The sequence below is a fragment of the Phacochoerus africanus genome, chromosome 9 (genome assembly GCF_016906955.1).
Source record: "Phacochoerus africanus isolate WHEZ1 chromosome 9, ROS_Pafr_v1, whole genome shotgun sequence".
NCBI lineage: Eukaryota > Metazoa > Chordata > Mammalia > Artiodactyla > Suidae > Phacochoerus > Phacochoerus africanus.
The window spans coordinates 69,190,657-69,206,676 of NC_062552.1; the positions used below are offsets into that span (position 1 = coordinate 69,190,657).

Genomic DNA, 16,020 nt, shown 5'->3' on the forward strand with positions numbered 1-16,020 from the left:
AACTAAAAAGAAAAGAAAAGAAGGGGGAAAAGTCCATTTTTCATGTAGAATAGGAGACAAGGCCATGTGCTGAGAGTGAAGAAACTGGAATGTGACAGACAACTTGAAAGCGGGAAAAAATTGGAAGAGCACCTGTAGTAAATCAAAAAAGAGTTAGACAAGAGACAAGTCAAGAATCATCCAGTCATACTGAGATCCTGGCTCAAACTGGAAATGAAAATCTTCCAAACAGGCAAGATTTTCAGGATATAAATCAGGATATAAATTAAGATGAGGACAGAGTAGGGCTCTTTCGGCTCTGCGTCCCCATATCGAGCAGAGCACCTAGGAGATGACAGGCCCTCAACAAATGTCTGATGAGGAGTTCCCATCGTGGCTCAGCAGTTAACGAACCCAACTAGCATCCATGAGGATGCGGGTTCGATCCCTGGCCTCACTCAATGGGTTAAGGATCTGGCATTTCTGTGAGCTGTGGTGTAGGTTCAGTCCCTGGGCCAGGAGCTTATGCATGCTGTAGGTGTGGCCAAAAACAGCCAAAAAACAAAACAACTAAGAATTTCTTTTAGGATAAGAAATGGCTTTTATAATAGTTATAAATAAATTTACAATAAATTTTCACACACATTCTTTTTCTCATACCATCTTCCATCGTGCTCTGTCCCAAGAGATTGGACATATTTCCCTGTGCTGAACAGTAAAAAGTAATTTTTTTGTAAGAAGTGTATTTTATAAGTGAATTTGGACTCACAAATTTTGACATTTGCTGAGTGAGAGAGACTCAGAAGATGTATTTATAGTTAGAGCAAAAGTCTTTATTACAACTAGGAATTTCAGGAGTTAGTATGGGTTAGTATGCTGTACTGCAGAAATTGACACAACACTGTAAATCAACTATACTGTAATTTTAAAAATAAATTAATTTAAAAAAGAAAAAAGAAAAATTACTTTTGAATTGAAGAACAAAAAGAAGCAAAAATAATAATTTTGCAATTGCTCCTTCTGGAACTCTTACTCTAGCCCCCCACCCACCCACCCAGCTTTAAAATAGTTTTAAATACTAATGGTGTATCCTTCCTCCAAAATGGCTAAATATAATACTGAAACAAAATTTTTAATTTAATATAGTGTAATTCCTCTACAATACTGGCATTAAAGAAGAGATGCGGAGTTCCCATCATGGCACAGCAGAAATGAATCCAACTAGGAACCATGGCGTTGTGGGTTCGATCACTGGCCTTACTCAGTGGGTGAAGGATCTGGCTTTGCTGTGAGCTGTGGTGTAGGTAGCAGACACGGCTCAGATCCTGCATTGCTATGGCTGTGGCACAGGCCAGCAGTTGTAGCTCCAACTGGACCCCTAGCCTGGAACCTCCATATGCTGCAGTGTGGTCCTGAAAAGTAAAAAAAAAAAAAAACAAAAGATGCACCCCAATCTTACAAACCTGAACTAAGTAGTAGACATTAGGATTTCCCATTAATTATAAGAGCATTTCATCCATATTTAATCCAACTTCACACCATAACTAATACTCCAGAATATAATAATCTGCCCAGGCTGGCATTTAGACTACTAGAACAGCTAATAAGAAGAGCTCTTACTGGCATTTACCAGGTGCCAGAAACTATGCTAAGTGCTTTATGTGCATTATCCCAATACTCACAATTTTAAGAGGCCAAAGTTATATGGTTTGCAAGAGGCAGAACCAGAATCAAGCCCAGGTCTATCTGACATTAAAGAGCTAGACTGTTAACTGCTTTCACATAACTATTAATGCAGAAAATCATAGTGGCAGTACATAAAATGTTCTATTCCCAAGATCACCGAACTTTTCAAAAACTAAAACCTAAATCTTGAACTAAAACTTTTTAGTTTTTTCCTAACATGATCATAGAACTTCAAAGGCTTACAATATTAACCATGTTTAATGAACCAATCATAATAATCTGTGAAAAAGAGCAGTACATCTGGAAAGAATAAGTGTAAAGACATTATATGACCGTGGGAAAAAATTAATATTTTGAAATAAATATCAGTGGAAAAAAAAATAACCAAAGAAACACAGACTCTTCAAAGATAGTACTGTTTCCTTCCCATCTTTCAGCCCAAATAAAATTCAACTTAATGATTACTTCTACCAATGGAAAATAAATGTAAACATAAAATAAATTTTTATTTTTTAATCGAGTAAGTAAAATGCACATCAATGTTTATTTTGAAACATTACAAGAAGATTTTATTTAGCTATAATAATACTAAAAAAAGTGACTTAGAACTTACTGTACTTATCACCCATTGTGCTAAGCGCTTCATATAACCCCATTTAGATTTTAATTATTTCCCTTGCTCAGGAAAAAAGGCATAATTTAGCACTGAACAAACAATAAATAGCTTATCTAACACTTAGAATCTGCTACATATACGGCATACGTAAGTATGTTCCACAACCATTCTTCACTTAACATGTTCCACTATCATTACCAATATTTACCAAGAGTCTCCTGTGTACCATCTCTGGACTAGGTGCCAAGGATCTTAAAAAAGGAACAAGACCAAGATCATTGCCCCCCAAAAGGTTTATATACTATCATAGGAGTTAAACAAGTAAACTGAACCCTTTAAAATAAAATAGGAAGTATTAGTCCTTCCCTCAAAGCATCATAGCAGAGAAAATAAAAGACTTACCTCAAAGAAGATGCATATTAAGGGTCTGAAAAAGACAGTGGCATAAAGAAAGAAATGAGAGGGCATATTCTAGACAGCTTTGAGTGGCGGAACTTCGAGCAGGAATAGCTGATTTGGAGACGGGAGGGAACCACATGACCCTCAAACAACAAGGAAAAAAGAGTTTGGTTTTATACGTGCCAAGTTTAAATGTTTGTAAAGCAGTCAAATGGATGTGTACAGTAGACAAGAGACAGCCAGGTCTGGCACCCAGGAAAGGTATCTGGGCAGCTGATGCATTTGGAATCAAGGACACATGGCTAGAACTGGGGCAGTAGGAAAAGATGAGATTACTGGATAGAGTATAAAATGAGAAAAGGGCCAAGTAGAATCAAGGAGCACATCATCTTTTAAGAAGCAGGAAAGGGGAGTTCTCTTGTGGCACAATGGGTTAAGGATCCATCAGTGTCACTGCAAAAGTCTGGGTCACTGCTATGGTATAGGTTCCAATCCTAGGCTAGTAAATTCCACATGTGTAGGCCACTAAGGCACAGCACCTCTCAAAAAACAAAGTAAAACAAAACTTTGCACTTACACACTGTGAAACCTGTCTATGCACTCAACTCGCCCATGTAGCTAATATTTGTTGTGTATTTCCTAAGTCATAAAGCATTGTGCTAACTGTTAAGGATAGCAGAGGATGAAGACAACACAGTTCTTAATCATAAAAATCTAACTAACATCAGAGCAGTATAACAAGTAGGTTAAGAGCACAGGATCAAGGGAGTTCCCGTCGTGGCTCAGAGGTTAACGAATCTGAGTAGCATCCATCAGGATGCAGGTTCAATCCCTGGCCTTGCTCAATGGGTTAAGGATTCGGCGTTGCCATGAGCTGTGGTGCAGGTCACAGAAATGGCTCAGTTCTTGCGTTGCTGTAGCTGTGGCAGAGGCTAGCAGCTACATCTCTGATTCGACCCCCAACCTGGGAACCTCCATGTGCTGCAGATGTGGTGCTAAAAAAAAAAAAAAAGCACAGGATCCATGCTGGTGTTCAAATCCAGATCTGCCATTTACTTCCTGGGCAACTCTGGGCAAAATATTTAGCCTCCAGTTCTTCTGCTTCTTTTTTTTTTTTTCCTTTTGTCTTTTTGCCATTTTCTTGGGCCACTCCCACAGCATATGGAGGTTCCCAGGCTAGGGGTCCAATCGGAGCTGTAGCTGCCAGCCTACGCCAGAGCCACAGCCAGCTCACGGCAACGCCAAATCCTTAACCCACTGAGCAAGGCCAGGGATTGAACCCGCAACTTCATGGTTCCTAGTCTGATTCCTTAACCACTGCGCCACAACGGGAACTCCCTCTTCTGCTTCTTATCTACAACAAAGAGCTTAATAGTATTCATACCATATGGTTGCTATGAAGAGTAAATGAATTAAGAACCATGTCATGAGGAACAGTGCTTGACAAAGAAAAAATGTTCAGTAAATGTTAATTTTATTATTTGTTATTATAAAAATTACTGGAATGGCTGCATGGATACATAATAATAGTACCAATAAATAGTGCTATCGGATTTTACAAAATAGGGGAAAAAAAGACCCTCACTTTGGGGGAAATTCAGCACTTGACTAAGCTGCCCCTCAGGGCAAGGCTAGCTGATACAGTGCCTCAGTGTGAATCAGAATGTAGCCTGTGGGGGAACATGAAGAGGAGGGTAGCTTAGACTTCTGTCATCACTTAACCCCCTTAACAAGCACCCTTAGGCGAACGCAATCAACAAAGCCATACTTGGTAGCCTGGAAGACAGGACAAATAAAGCTAAAGAAAGTGTAGAGAACCACTCCAGTAGAAATGTAGAAGACTGTACACTATCAAGAACATAGTATACCCAAGCAAGCAACCCAGATTGCTAGGGCACAGAAACCATTTATGAGAAGAGCTGAAGATAAACCCAGAAAGGTGGCTGGGAGCCAGATCACAGAGTATCTTGAATCCCAGAAAAGATATTTAGCAGTGACTCGGAGTGGAGGAATAATGGAGTGCCAGTGGTGCTTAAGTAAGAGTAACCTGGCATTGTGTACTGAACGGATTTGAGCTTGGGCAGGTAGAGGTCATATTCAGTGGTCTGCTAGTCAATGAGTTCCTCAGAGGCAAGGACTGTGTGTTTCATTCATTTCTATATCCTCCAAAGTACAAAGTGCTTGAGATGGAGTACTCACTCAGTAACTGCTTGAGGTACAAATGAATGAGCCAAAAACAAGTGATGTGAGCTGTAATTAAAGTGGGAATAGGGAAAATAGAGAGATACATATTAGAAAAATATTGCAGAAAAAAAAAGGATATTTTCTGGCTGATGAAATGTGGCAAGGATAGGGCAGAATCAATAAAGACTGTAAAACTGATAAATACTAAGTGCACTACATTACAGGTCTCTGTAAAAAAGGAAACAGTTATGTTCACGAAAATGCTCTATGAAAAAAGACTGCTTTTCTCTGGAATAAAAGCTAGTCATCTTAGACAGAAACACTACAGTATTTGACCTTGAAAACAGCTCATCATTTTAAAATATTTATCTTCCTCTCGTCTTCATGAGATTACAAAACCTTTAAGAGTACAAAGTGTAACTACTGTTATAAAGCACAAAAAAACCTTATTAAGTATTGCCTTAATGTACACTTTCTCACTCACTGAAAAAACGATTATTGAACCTAATTCAGTTATACACTACCAAAATACACAGACATAGATATACATAGAGATATACATATACTTATATAATTATATATACACACACAAAATAAAACAGTTTTGTGAACACAGTCTCAGTAGGCATGCTTATTTTTCTTTATATTATACACAGAGTGTCTGGAAATGAGTGTTAGAGGTGCTCAATAAATGTCTGCTGAACTAAAATGATCTAAGTAAACTGACATAGAAATCTCACAGAGCTTATCAATGGTTTCTAGTGACCTTTCCCTTCCCTCTTCAGTTTCACTGCTCTTCTTACTGTCTATTAAATTTATAACTCTAGAAGATGAGATCCCTAATAAAAGTAGTTAAGAAGACAGAAAAAAAAGAAAAACTAAGATGTATGATTGTCAATATGTATGATCAGTGGCGTGCAAGTGAACATTTAACAACTGACTCAGGGCGCAGTAGGGAGTCTGATTTTCAGTATTTGCCAATTTCCAAAGTTTAAATACTACCATGGCCTATTTCAAACTAACAACATGATATCAACTGGTTTGAAATATTCCTGAAAATTTAATAATCAGCTCTCACAACAAGCATGGGCCAGCTCCAACATATCATCTATTTGATTTTTTTTTTTTTTCTTCTTATGGCCGCACCTGCAGCATATGGAAGTTCCCAGGCTAGGGGTCTAATGGGAACTGCAGCTGCTGGATCCAAACCACATCTGCAACCTACACCACAGCTCATGTCAACACTGGATCCTTAACCCACTGAGCAAGGCCAGAGATCTAACATGCATCCTCAACCCACTGAGCAAGGCCAGAGATCTAATCTGCATCCTCACAGACACTATGTTGGGTTCTTAACCAGCTGAACCACAACGGGAACTCCAAGATATACTTAGATGCATGGCACACATGACATGATCCAAAATTCTGCTCTGTTCTGCAATACTACCTTCTACACCCCCAAAGGAAAGTACAAAAGACAAGGAAAAGGAAAATCCACACCCCATTCCTATAAGGCCTTTACCTCCATCTACAAAGTAGTCTTCTTTTGAACTGGCATGTGATTCAGCCCCAAAATTCTTTTTCCTAGGCCAGTGACATCCAAACTTTTCTGATCATGTGTCCCAATCAGTAAAAAATATGTAAGCATACATCCTCAAAATATATTAATATATTTGGGGTTTTTTTCTTCTTATGGCCACACCTGTATCATATGGAAATTCTTGGGCTAAGGTCAAATCTGAGCTGCAGCTGCCACCATATGCCACAGCAACATTGAATCCGAGCTGCATCTGTGACCTATACTGCAGCTTGCAGCAACGCCAGACCCTTAACCTGCTGAGAGAGGCCAGGGGTCAAACCTGCAATCTCAAAGATAATAGTCAGGTTCCTAACACACTGAGCCACATGGAAATTCCCAACTGGTGTTTTTAAGCCTCTAAAACACAAGTTCCCATTTTGGCTTAGCAGAAATGAACTCGACTAATATCCTTGAGGATGCAGGTTCAATCCCTGGCCCTGCTCAGCAGGTTAAGGATCCAACATTGCCCATGAGCTATGGGGCAGGTCGCAGATGCAGCTCAGATCTGGTGCTGCTGTGGCTATGGTGTAGGCTGGCAGCTGTAGCTTCAATTCAACCCCTAGCCCAAGAACTTCCATATGCTGCAAGTGAGGCCCTAAAAACAAAAAAATTAAACCCATAAAACTATGTTCCCTAGTACATCCCAGTAAATGTCCTTGGACCTTAGCCATCTGTATCAGCTCAGGCAAAGAGAAGGACGCTAAAGACCAAATATGCATTCCCCTAAAGACCAAATATGTCCTCTACATAAGCATAATATTAATAAAATCTTAAGTTGAGAAATACAGCATGGAAGACTACACATAAGTCATATATTTATATATGATCTATCTTCTTTTCTATACATGGGCAGTCCTCTGACAGATCCTAGTTTAAGCCAAATATGCTGTTCCTTAATCAAAAACACTGTTAATCAAGTATACAAGCTATATAAAATCTTTCTTAGGTATATATTAATTAATTAAATTGGACACAACTGTAGCCAATCGTAAAACACTGTATTGTATCAGATTATCTTTGAGTTCCACAACACACTCCTCAAATTTCCTGGCTTTCTTCTTTGTAATTTCTATATTAACTTTGCTATAAAATATCAAAGAAAAAAAACACACTGTTACCAGGATAACAGAATACTGAAGCCTAAGGAAGATTTTACAAACACATTTAAAAACACTTAAGAATACTAACTGCTCTCTGAAAAAGTGGCCCAGGGAAAGACATTGCTTTTCCTTTCTTGTTGCCAATTTCCCTGTCATACATCTAAAGCATTAAAGATGAAGCTGCCCTCATTCCTGCTCCCTGGGAAAGAAAAAAAAAAAAAAAAAACCACAAAGAGAAAAAAAAAGACATTTCTGAGTTACTATCTCATCAAGACTAGCAACATCTTAACAATAAGGAATCTATCCCCTTTTTATTACATGGTTATTTCACATTGTCTTAAGACTCAAAGCTCTGGCCAAGATGATGACCAAATTAAAGAAACCGGCCCCCATGAATTTATTTCCCTTCCCACTCATTAAATTTCCCTGTTTCCTCCCTCCTTTAAAGATGATCCAAGGTAACTAAGTGCTCTAATAAAAATTATTTTTTTAGGAGTTCCTGTCGTGGCGCAGTGGTTAACGAATCCGACTAGGAACCATGAGGTTGCAGGTTCAGTCCCTGCCCTTGCTCAGTGGGTTAACGATCCGGCGTTGCCGTGAGCTGTGGTGTAGGTTGCAGACGCGGCTCGGATCCCGAGTTGCTGTGGCTCTGGCGTAGGCCAGTGGCTACAGCTCCGATTCGACCCCTAGCCTGGGAACCTCCATATGCCGCAGGAGCGGCCCAAGAAATAGCAACAACAACAACAACAACAAAAAAGAGACAAAAAGACAAAAAAAAATTATTTTTTTAAATGTATTACTGGCTTTTACTTCAATGAAGTTGCCTAACCATACATGATTATCTCTTTTCTTCCAAATTCCTGTTGAAACAAGAGAAAAAAGTTTAAAACTAAATTAAAAACATAATCACACTAGAAAACAAAAAAAGGTGCCATTTGCATTTAGAGTTTTAAAAAACTCTAGATCTACAGTTGTCAAACTTTAGCATGCATCAAAATCACCTAGAGGGCTGGTTAAAACACAGACCATAGAACTCCATCTTCAGGGTTTCTGAGTCAGTAGGTCTAAGGTAGGACTCAAGATTTTGTATGAGGTGATGCTCATTCTACTGGTCTGAAGACATTATAAGAACCACCATGCTAAGTAAATACGGATCATTAAAAGGAACATCCCCAGAGAGAGTCAAACGAACAGTACAGCTTTTTTTGTTTTTAAGTAGACAGGAATAGCAATTGGAAAATAAGAAAACAAGAGTTCCCGCCGTGGCACAGCGGAAACGAATCGGACTGGGAAACATGGGGTTGCAGGTTCGATCCCTGGCCTCGCTCAGTGGGTTAAGGATCCAGCATTGCTGTGAGCTGTGATGTAGGTCACAGATGTGGCTTGGATCTAGAATTGCTGTGGCTCTGGTATGGGCCAGCAGCAACAGCTCCAATTAGACCCCTAGCCTGGGAACCTCCATATGCCGCAATGCGGCCCTAAAAGGACGAAAGACAAAAAAAAAAAAAAAAAGTAAGAAAATCGTCCTGGAAAACTAGAAAAAAATATAGTTACTTTATTTTTAAAAAAATCAAAAAGGCTAAATAACAACTACAACACAATATAGAAGTGTGGAAAATAGTCTAAGACATCTTTCAAAACACAGAGCAAAAGACAGATGGAAAACACAAGAGAAAAATTAAAAAGTATAAAGGATCAATATCTACCTAATAAGTTTCTGGAGAAAGAACAAACACATCACAAAAAGTAATCAATGAAGAAAGTTTCCCCAAGCTGAAAAGGACTCAAGCTTTGTACTGCTTGGCCAATTTCCAAACAGGAAAAAATTTAAAGCCAACAACCAGACACTTATTTGTGACATTTCTAAACTTAAAAGACATAAAGAATACTCTAAGAGCTTTGAAGGGGGAAAACACAGGTTTTTACAAAGCAATATAAATCAGACTAGCATCAGAAATCTCATTGGCATGCCAAAAGAAAATGGAAAACCTTGTTTTCAAGGTTCAAAAAGGAAATTATTTTGAACCTGGAATTCTACATCTAGTTAAACTATCAAATATGAGGGCAAAATAAAAACATCTTTGGAAATCCAAGAACTAAGAAAACTGATTTTATGTATTAGTTTCCTACTTCTACTATAAGAAATTATCACAGAAGTTCGAAATGGGTTTCAATGAGGTAAAATTAAGGTGCTGGCAAGATTACATACCTTTTGAAGGCTCTAGGGAAGAATCTATTTCCTTGTCTTTCCCAGCTTCTAAGAGGCTCCCTGAATTCTTTGACCAGTAAGTGGTCCCCTTCCATTTTCATCATTATAATTAAATATAATCAGTACTTATGGTAGGTTTTTGAGTTCCTTAAAGACATGCAAATGAGCAGAGCTACACTGTATAGCTCCCCCCTAGAGTAAATGAGAAACATTAGTATGCTCTTAAGTACTGCCTTAAACACATTTTAATAAATTCATATTTCTATTAAAAAACACCTACCGAATCATTTGCTGCTAGTGCAAGTGCAAGGTTCACTGTAAAAAAAAAAAAAAAAAAGTAATTAAATTTAGTAACTTTCCTTCTACTACTAAAATTCATTTTACCTTTTAATATTTTTAATATAATAAGCAAAGCACAGAAATTTTAATACATCTCTGTTATAAAAAAATAAGTACTTGGAGAGAATAAAGGAAGTAAAAAAGATAAAAAAGAAAGTAATATTTCAACATAAGCAAGAGATGCCTGCTCCAAAATTAGCATTTTAAATAATCCACTTATCTTCTGTGTTTCAGTAATCCATCTAGCTTTTTTTTTAATGATGCTAATGGTATATATCATTCAATTATTTTCAAAAACATATTTTGCAGAATAATTATCTTTTTAATGAACAGATATTATCCTATTTTTTTAAAATAAATCCTAGTCATGCCAGAATTTCAAATATCTAACTCACATATAGGAAAGGCTGGGTTAGTGAGCAGAGGGAAGGGAAGAAGGTAAAAGGTAAGGAATTAAAACATGTTCCCAAAATTGCCTATTGCCAATGAATCCCAAAGACATAAAGGAGGAAAACAGTAGTCCCCAAAACCTTTAGCCCAGCAATAGGGATATGCTACGTCTGAGACGGAAGAGCAGTCTGAAAGCAGCAATTCCCAGTAAACAGACCCTCATACTGTGGATCACATTTCCATATAGAACAATGTTATAAATGGTGCTGAGACAGTTTCCCTTAAGTATCTAACAGTATAAACTTTCAACTCAGGACTGATTCAAATCCCCGTTCCACCACTCTACGGTGTAATCTTTTTTCTTTTGTCTTTTTTTTTTTTTTTTAATCTTTTTTTTAGGGCTGCACCCTTGGCATATGGAAATTCCCAGGCTAGGGGTCAAATCAGAGTTGTAATCGCTAGCCTACGCCACAGCAATGCCAGAGCCAAATCCAAGCTGAGTCTGCAACCTACACCACAGCACACGGCAATGCAGGATCCTTAACCCACCAAGCAAGGCCAGGGATGGAACCTGCCTCCTCATGGATACCAGTCAGATTCATTTCCACTGAGCCATGACAGGAACTCTAATATTTTGTAATCTTAAATAGAATATTTTACCCCAAGTCTGTTTCCTCCTCTACAAAATGAGGTCTGATATTACAATTGTGTTGAGAATTAAATCAAATACTATATGTAAAGTATTTAGCCTAGGGCATGGCATTTGATAAGTTACTTTTTATAAATTATAAAATAATTCTGAATTTCAGGTATATCATAGGTTAAATATAATCCAACTTTTAAGCAGAAACATTTAGAGAGTAATTCATTTTAGTACTAGCATCTTCCTGTATTTCCACAATAAAATCACAGGGCATGTCTGTATTAATCAAATGTCATCACTCTAATTCAAAATATCTCTAGCACACATACTCAAATGGGAAGTATTTTGAGATAGTTTGGAATAAGAATAAATACAATACTAACAGAGTTACACAGAAACAATCTATTTCTAAGGCTTATATATGCAGATAGAGATTTATGAAAAGGTATAGGCCAATTTTGGGGACACATGGTATGATGTTAACGAAGAAAAAAGCAAGAAAGGACATTTACTGAAGTGCACAGTATGTGACACACACCATTCATCTCATATATTTTCCTATTAAAACGCTATCACATTTCATGGTAATAGATGATCTCACAACCAAAAACAATAAACAATGTGTTTGGAGTTCCCATCGTGGCACAGTGGAAACGAATCTAACTAGGTTGCAGGTTTGATCCCTGGCCTCACTCAGTGGGTTGGGGATCCAGCGTTGCTGTGAGCTGTGGTGTAGGTCGCAGACACAGCTTGGATCCCGCGTTGCTGTGGCTCTGGCATTGGCCAGCAGCTATAGCTCCAATTGGACCCTTAGCCTGGGATCCTCCATATGCTGTGGGCGTGGCCCCAAAAAGACAAAAGACAAATAAATAAATAAACAAACAAACAATGTGTTTTAAACAAGTGCTAGCCTACAGACCCAACAAATTATATTGCACAAAACCCAAAGAATTTATGGCCATTATCATGAAAATACCATTCATCTTTAATCAGTCTGAGTAATCACAGATCATGCAAAAGGACTCATACAACGAAAAAAAGGTAAATGTACTTTGAATTTTCAAAACAAAAGCAGAGGTGAAAAAAAAAAAAGCAGAGGTAGATTCCTATAAGGGAAATAAATATAATACTAACAGAGTTCTAGAACCAAAAGCTAAGAGCTTCTAAATTAAAAAATATATATATCAAACAGATGAATTATAAGTCCTTAGGAAGGAAAGTAAAAATGTGTAGGATATAGTACAAATTCATTAAGAACAATCACTAATCATTTTTGATTATACTGGATCTATCAAATAGTGTATTAGAGGTCTATCATAATTATAATACTTGGTAAATCTTAATTTCTTCAAAACATCTGAAAAACTCTTCCACAGTAACATTCAGGTCAAAATGGGGGGAAAAAATGAGCTAATAACACTATATAGTTGGATTTGGAGTTTGTTGGACAACTATAAAACTGCTGTACCCAGGCATTACCAAATATAGCTTTGAGTCAAGACACAAAGGGAAAAGTCACAGAACTCTGGACCTAGCCCTTCCTTATTTCAAAATGTCATTGGTTTCGATGGAACTAAAGAATATTAAGGTACATACATGACCCAACTTTAGGTTAATATCTGAGAAAAAAAGAATTTTTAAGATCTTAGTGGGGAGGGGCAAGACAGGATAGGGAATTAAGAGGTATAAACTACCATGCATAAAATAACTAAGCTAGGGAGTTCCCTCCATGGCTCAGCGGTTAACGATCCCAACTAGGATCCATGAGGATGAGGGTTTGATCTGGCGTTGCCATGAGTTGTGGTGTAGGTCCCAGACGTGGCTTGGATGTGGTGTTGCTGTGGCTGTGGCGTAGGCCTGCAGTGGCAGCTCCAATTCAACCCCTAGCCTGGGAACTTCCATATGCTGTGGGTGTGGCCCTAAAAAGCAAAAAATTAAAATAAAAAATAAAATAACTAAGCTATAAGGACATACTGTGCAACACAAGAAATAGATCCAATATTTTATAAGTATAAATGGGATATAACCTTCAAAAATTGTGATTCACTGTATTGTAGTGCACCTGAAACCTAAATAACACTGTACATCACCTACCCCCAATTTAAAAAAAAAAAAAAAAAACGCAGAGGAGGTTCCGCTGGGTGTAATTGGATCAGCAGTGTCTCTGAAGCACTAGAGGTAGGTTCGAGCCCCAGCCTCGCACAGTGGGTTAAGGATCTGGCATTGCTGCAGCTTCTGTGTAGCTCCCTGGCCCAGGAACCCCATGTGCCTTGGGGTGGCAAAAAAAGAAAAAAAAAATGCAGAAATTGGAGTCAAAAGCCAAAAATAAATAAATAAATATATAAATACCTAAGAGATCTTAACAGTCCAGAACTATGCCAAAACTAACAAAATGAAACATAATAAGGATAATTATTTTTTAAAATAAACCACAAAAAAAAAGGATAGGCTGGATAAGATCTGATTTAGTAGACATTCCGATTAATATGACTGAAAAAAAAAATTTATTTTTTTTTTTGCCGCATCCATGGCATGTGGAAGTTCCTGGGCCAGGGATCCAACCCACACCACAGCATTGACCCTTGCTACTTCAGTGACAATGTCCTGTCCTTAACCTGCTGCACCACAAGAGAACTCCATGACTTAACATTTAAAATGAGGCCACAATAAAATATGAGAGCTTTATGACTCCAAATTAACCACACAAGTTGTCATTGTTGAGCTGAACAGTGAGGAGGGGAGTTGCCCTTCTACATTATTACACTGAGTTTTTTAGAAATAAAAAGTTTCTTTTGAAAAAATTTGGGAATATCTGGTTATTAGTTATTAGTCTTGGATGGTAACACTTCTATTTCTGGTGATACTTCTTTTGCCGGTACTGAAAGCAGCACTTTAGTCACCATGAAATCTATAATCAATTTTAAGAAGCCACCAAAAATTGTCTGTTCCTGTATATTAATATAAAACAGATAAAGATTAAAACATACTTTAAATAAGTAAAATATTTTCAAATATTAGATCATTGTTGACTTTATAATGCTGAAAATTATGGTTAAATGAAAAAAGGTCCCAATAATGTAAACAATCTCATCACAGCTACTTAGGTACATGTATACTGAGAAAGACTGGAAAAGAACATCAAATAACAGAAATAAATTTAGTATTAGGCTGAATGTTTTAAAAATAAGGGCAACCAAATACTGAGTACTTACTATGTAGAAGACACTGGGTTAAACGGTTAGCTTGTTTAATTTGAATAACCACCTTATGAAAAAGATTATCATCATTGCCATTTTACAATTAAGTAAACTGAAGATCTGATGGGCAGCCTGACCACCTTTTCCTCAGTTAAGGAGTCAAAGACCGGGTGATACACCTAGTTTTGTCTAACCCCAAAATCTGAGTTCCTAAATACTACCAACTCCTCATACTAAGGAACCAGCTATTAGGAACTTCACAAATACTTTTTTAAAAACAAAACTATAATGTTAATATTGTGCACTTGCCAACTGGCATCAAATCATACTCAAGATGAGAATTAATATCCTATAATACCTGCCGTGGTAGACTTCCCAACTCCACCCTTTCCAGAAGCCACAACTATAACTTGTTTAACACCTTCTATTGGTTTCTGCTTTGGAAGTCCTCGGGTCATGATTTGTGTTCTTCTCTCTTTTAGGGTTTCACTTTCACCGCCAGATAACTTAAGAAGAAAAAAAAAGTTTTAAAATAAGCCATCTTCATTATCACCCTATAAAAGTAAAAACAATTCATAATTTATGACTAGGAGGGCTTTCTTTTCTAATTCTGCTCATCTCCACTAGGAAGACTTTAGTGTCATTTACCTATTGTTATCGATCACAATTGCAGTCACACTAAGTTGAAATTTATTTGCCAGGATATGATGACGTTAAAAATGGGAAGTAAATAAATTGCCTCTTCAAGGAGTTAAATCCACGTGTTCTCCCCCTCTTTTAACCTATTTTCTAAATAAACCAACACTAAAAAAGCACGTACAAGTCACACATCCATATTTCAACCAACTATTTCATGCCCCTCTATGTCTTAGCCTGGTCCTACTAGGCGCTTCCCTGTCATGTGGGTACGTCCAGATAACTGCAGTCTCACTCAGCTGCCAAGTGGGCAGGGGCCCACGAAGGACCAAAGCGAGTCCTAGATAAGAGGCAATTACAGAGTACCTGCCGACCGGCATCTCCGACCCTCCCGCCTCCCCCTGCGCCGCAGCACCACGGACCTGGCGCCGACACACCAACACTCGGCTTCCCCCACGCGGGGCAAAGGTCCCGCAGCCACTCCGAAACGACACCCCACCACAGAGCAGCAAACGCTGCCAAGCCCCCATGGCGCGGAATGCAGCCCTGCGCCCAACCCGGAAATCGTCGCGGTTGGCGCTGGGTGATGACGTCACACGAAAACGCTTTTCTTCCCCTAGCGACTAGTGTTGAGTTTCTTTAGCCTGGGAACACAACTACGCCCCTGTAGCCGTGGAAACCTTTTACAGCGTTTTACCAAATGGTTGGAAAGCATTTTCACATACCTCTAATTTGGTCCTTACATAAGTTTAGGAGTAGGTAGGTAGAAGACTTACTAGGATCCTCTTTTCATAGAGAGGAAAGCAGATTATCAAAGTTTAGAAAACTGACACAACTGAGAAGAAGGAAATGGTGAAGGTTAAAAATGACTCCAGGTATATATCACAGCGGAGAATATAGTCACTTAAGTACTCCCACTGCTAAGGATTTTATATTTTTCCCCCGAGTGGTCTACAATAATAGTCTGCTTTGTGTTGATACTTCGTGATGTGTGGCTGGTAAATCCCTGAAAGAAAAGTCTGGGTTCTTTGCTAAGCCCAAAAAAGGTTTAGCTGCATCAGAA

The 16,020-nt window shown here is 38.1% G+C and overlaps 1 protein-coding gene across 3 annotated transcripts in view; it reads right to left on the bottom strand.

Moving 5' to 3' along the window:
* Positions 1 to 15,540, bottom strand: part of NUBPL (NUBP iron-sulfur cluster assembly factor, mitochondrial) — a 220,595-nt gene extending 205,055 nt beyond the window's left edge. For 2 of the 3 annotated variants that reach the window (XM_047794980.1, XM_047794981.1), the window contains exons 1-3: positions 15,380 to 15,540; positions 14,680 to 14,827; positions 10,033 to 10,067 (exon numbers count right to left, since the gene is read on the bottom strand). In XM_047794980.1, coding sequence (XP_047650936.1) covers positions 10,033 to 10,067; positions 14,680 to 14,827; positions 15,380 to 15,487 — 291 coding nt within the window. In that variant the 5' untranslated portion in view covers positions 15,488 to 15,540. Of the gene's footprint in view, positions 1 to 2,683; positions 3,439 to 10,032; positions 10,068 to 14,679; positions 14,828 to 15,379 lie in introns of those variants that run through there. The other variant, XM_047794982.1, reaches the window with a different exon arrangement.
* Between the last annotated feature and the right edge of the window lie 480 nt (positions 15,541 to 16,020).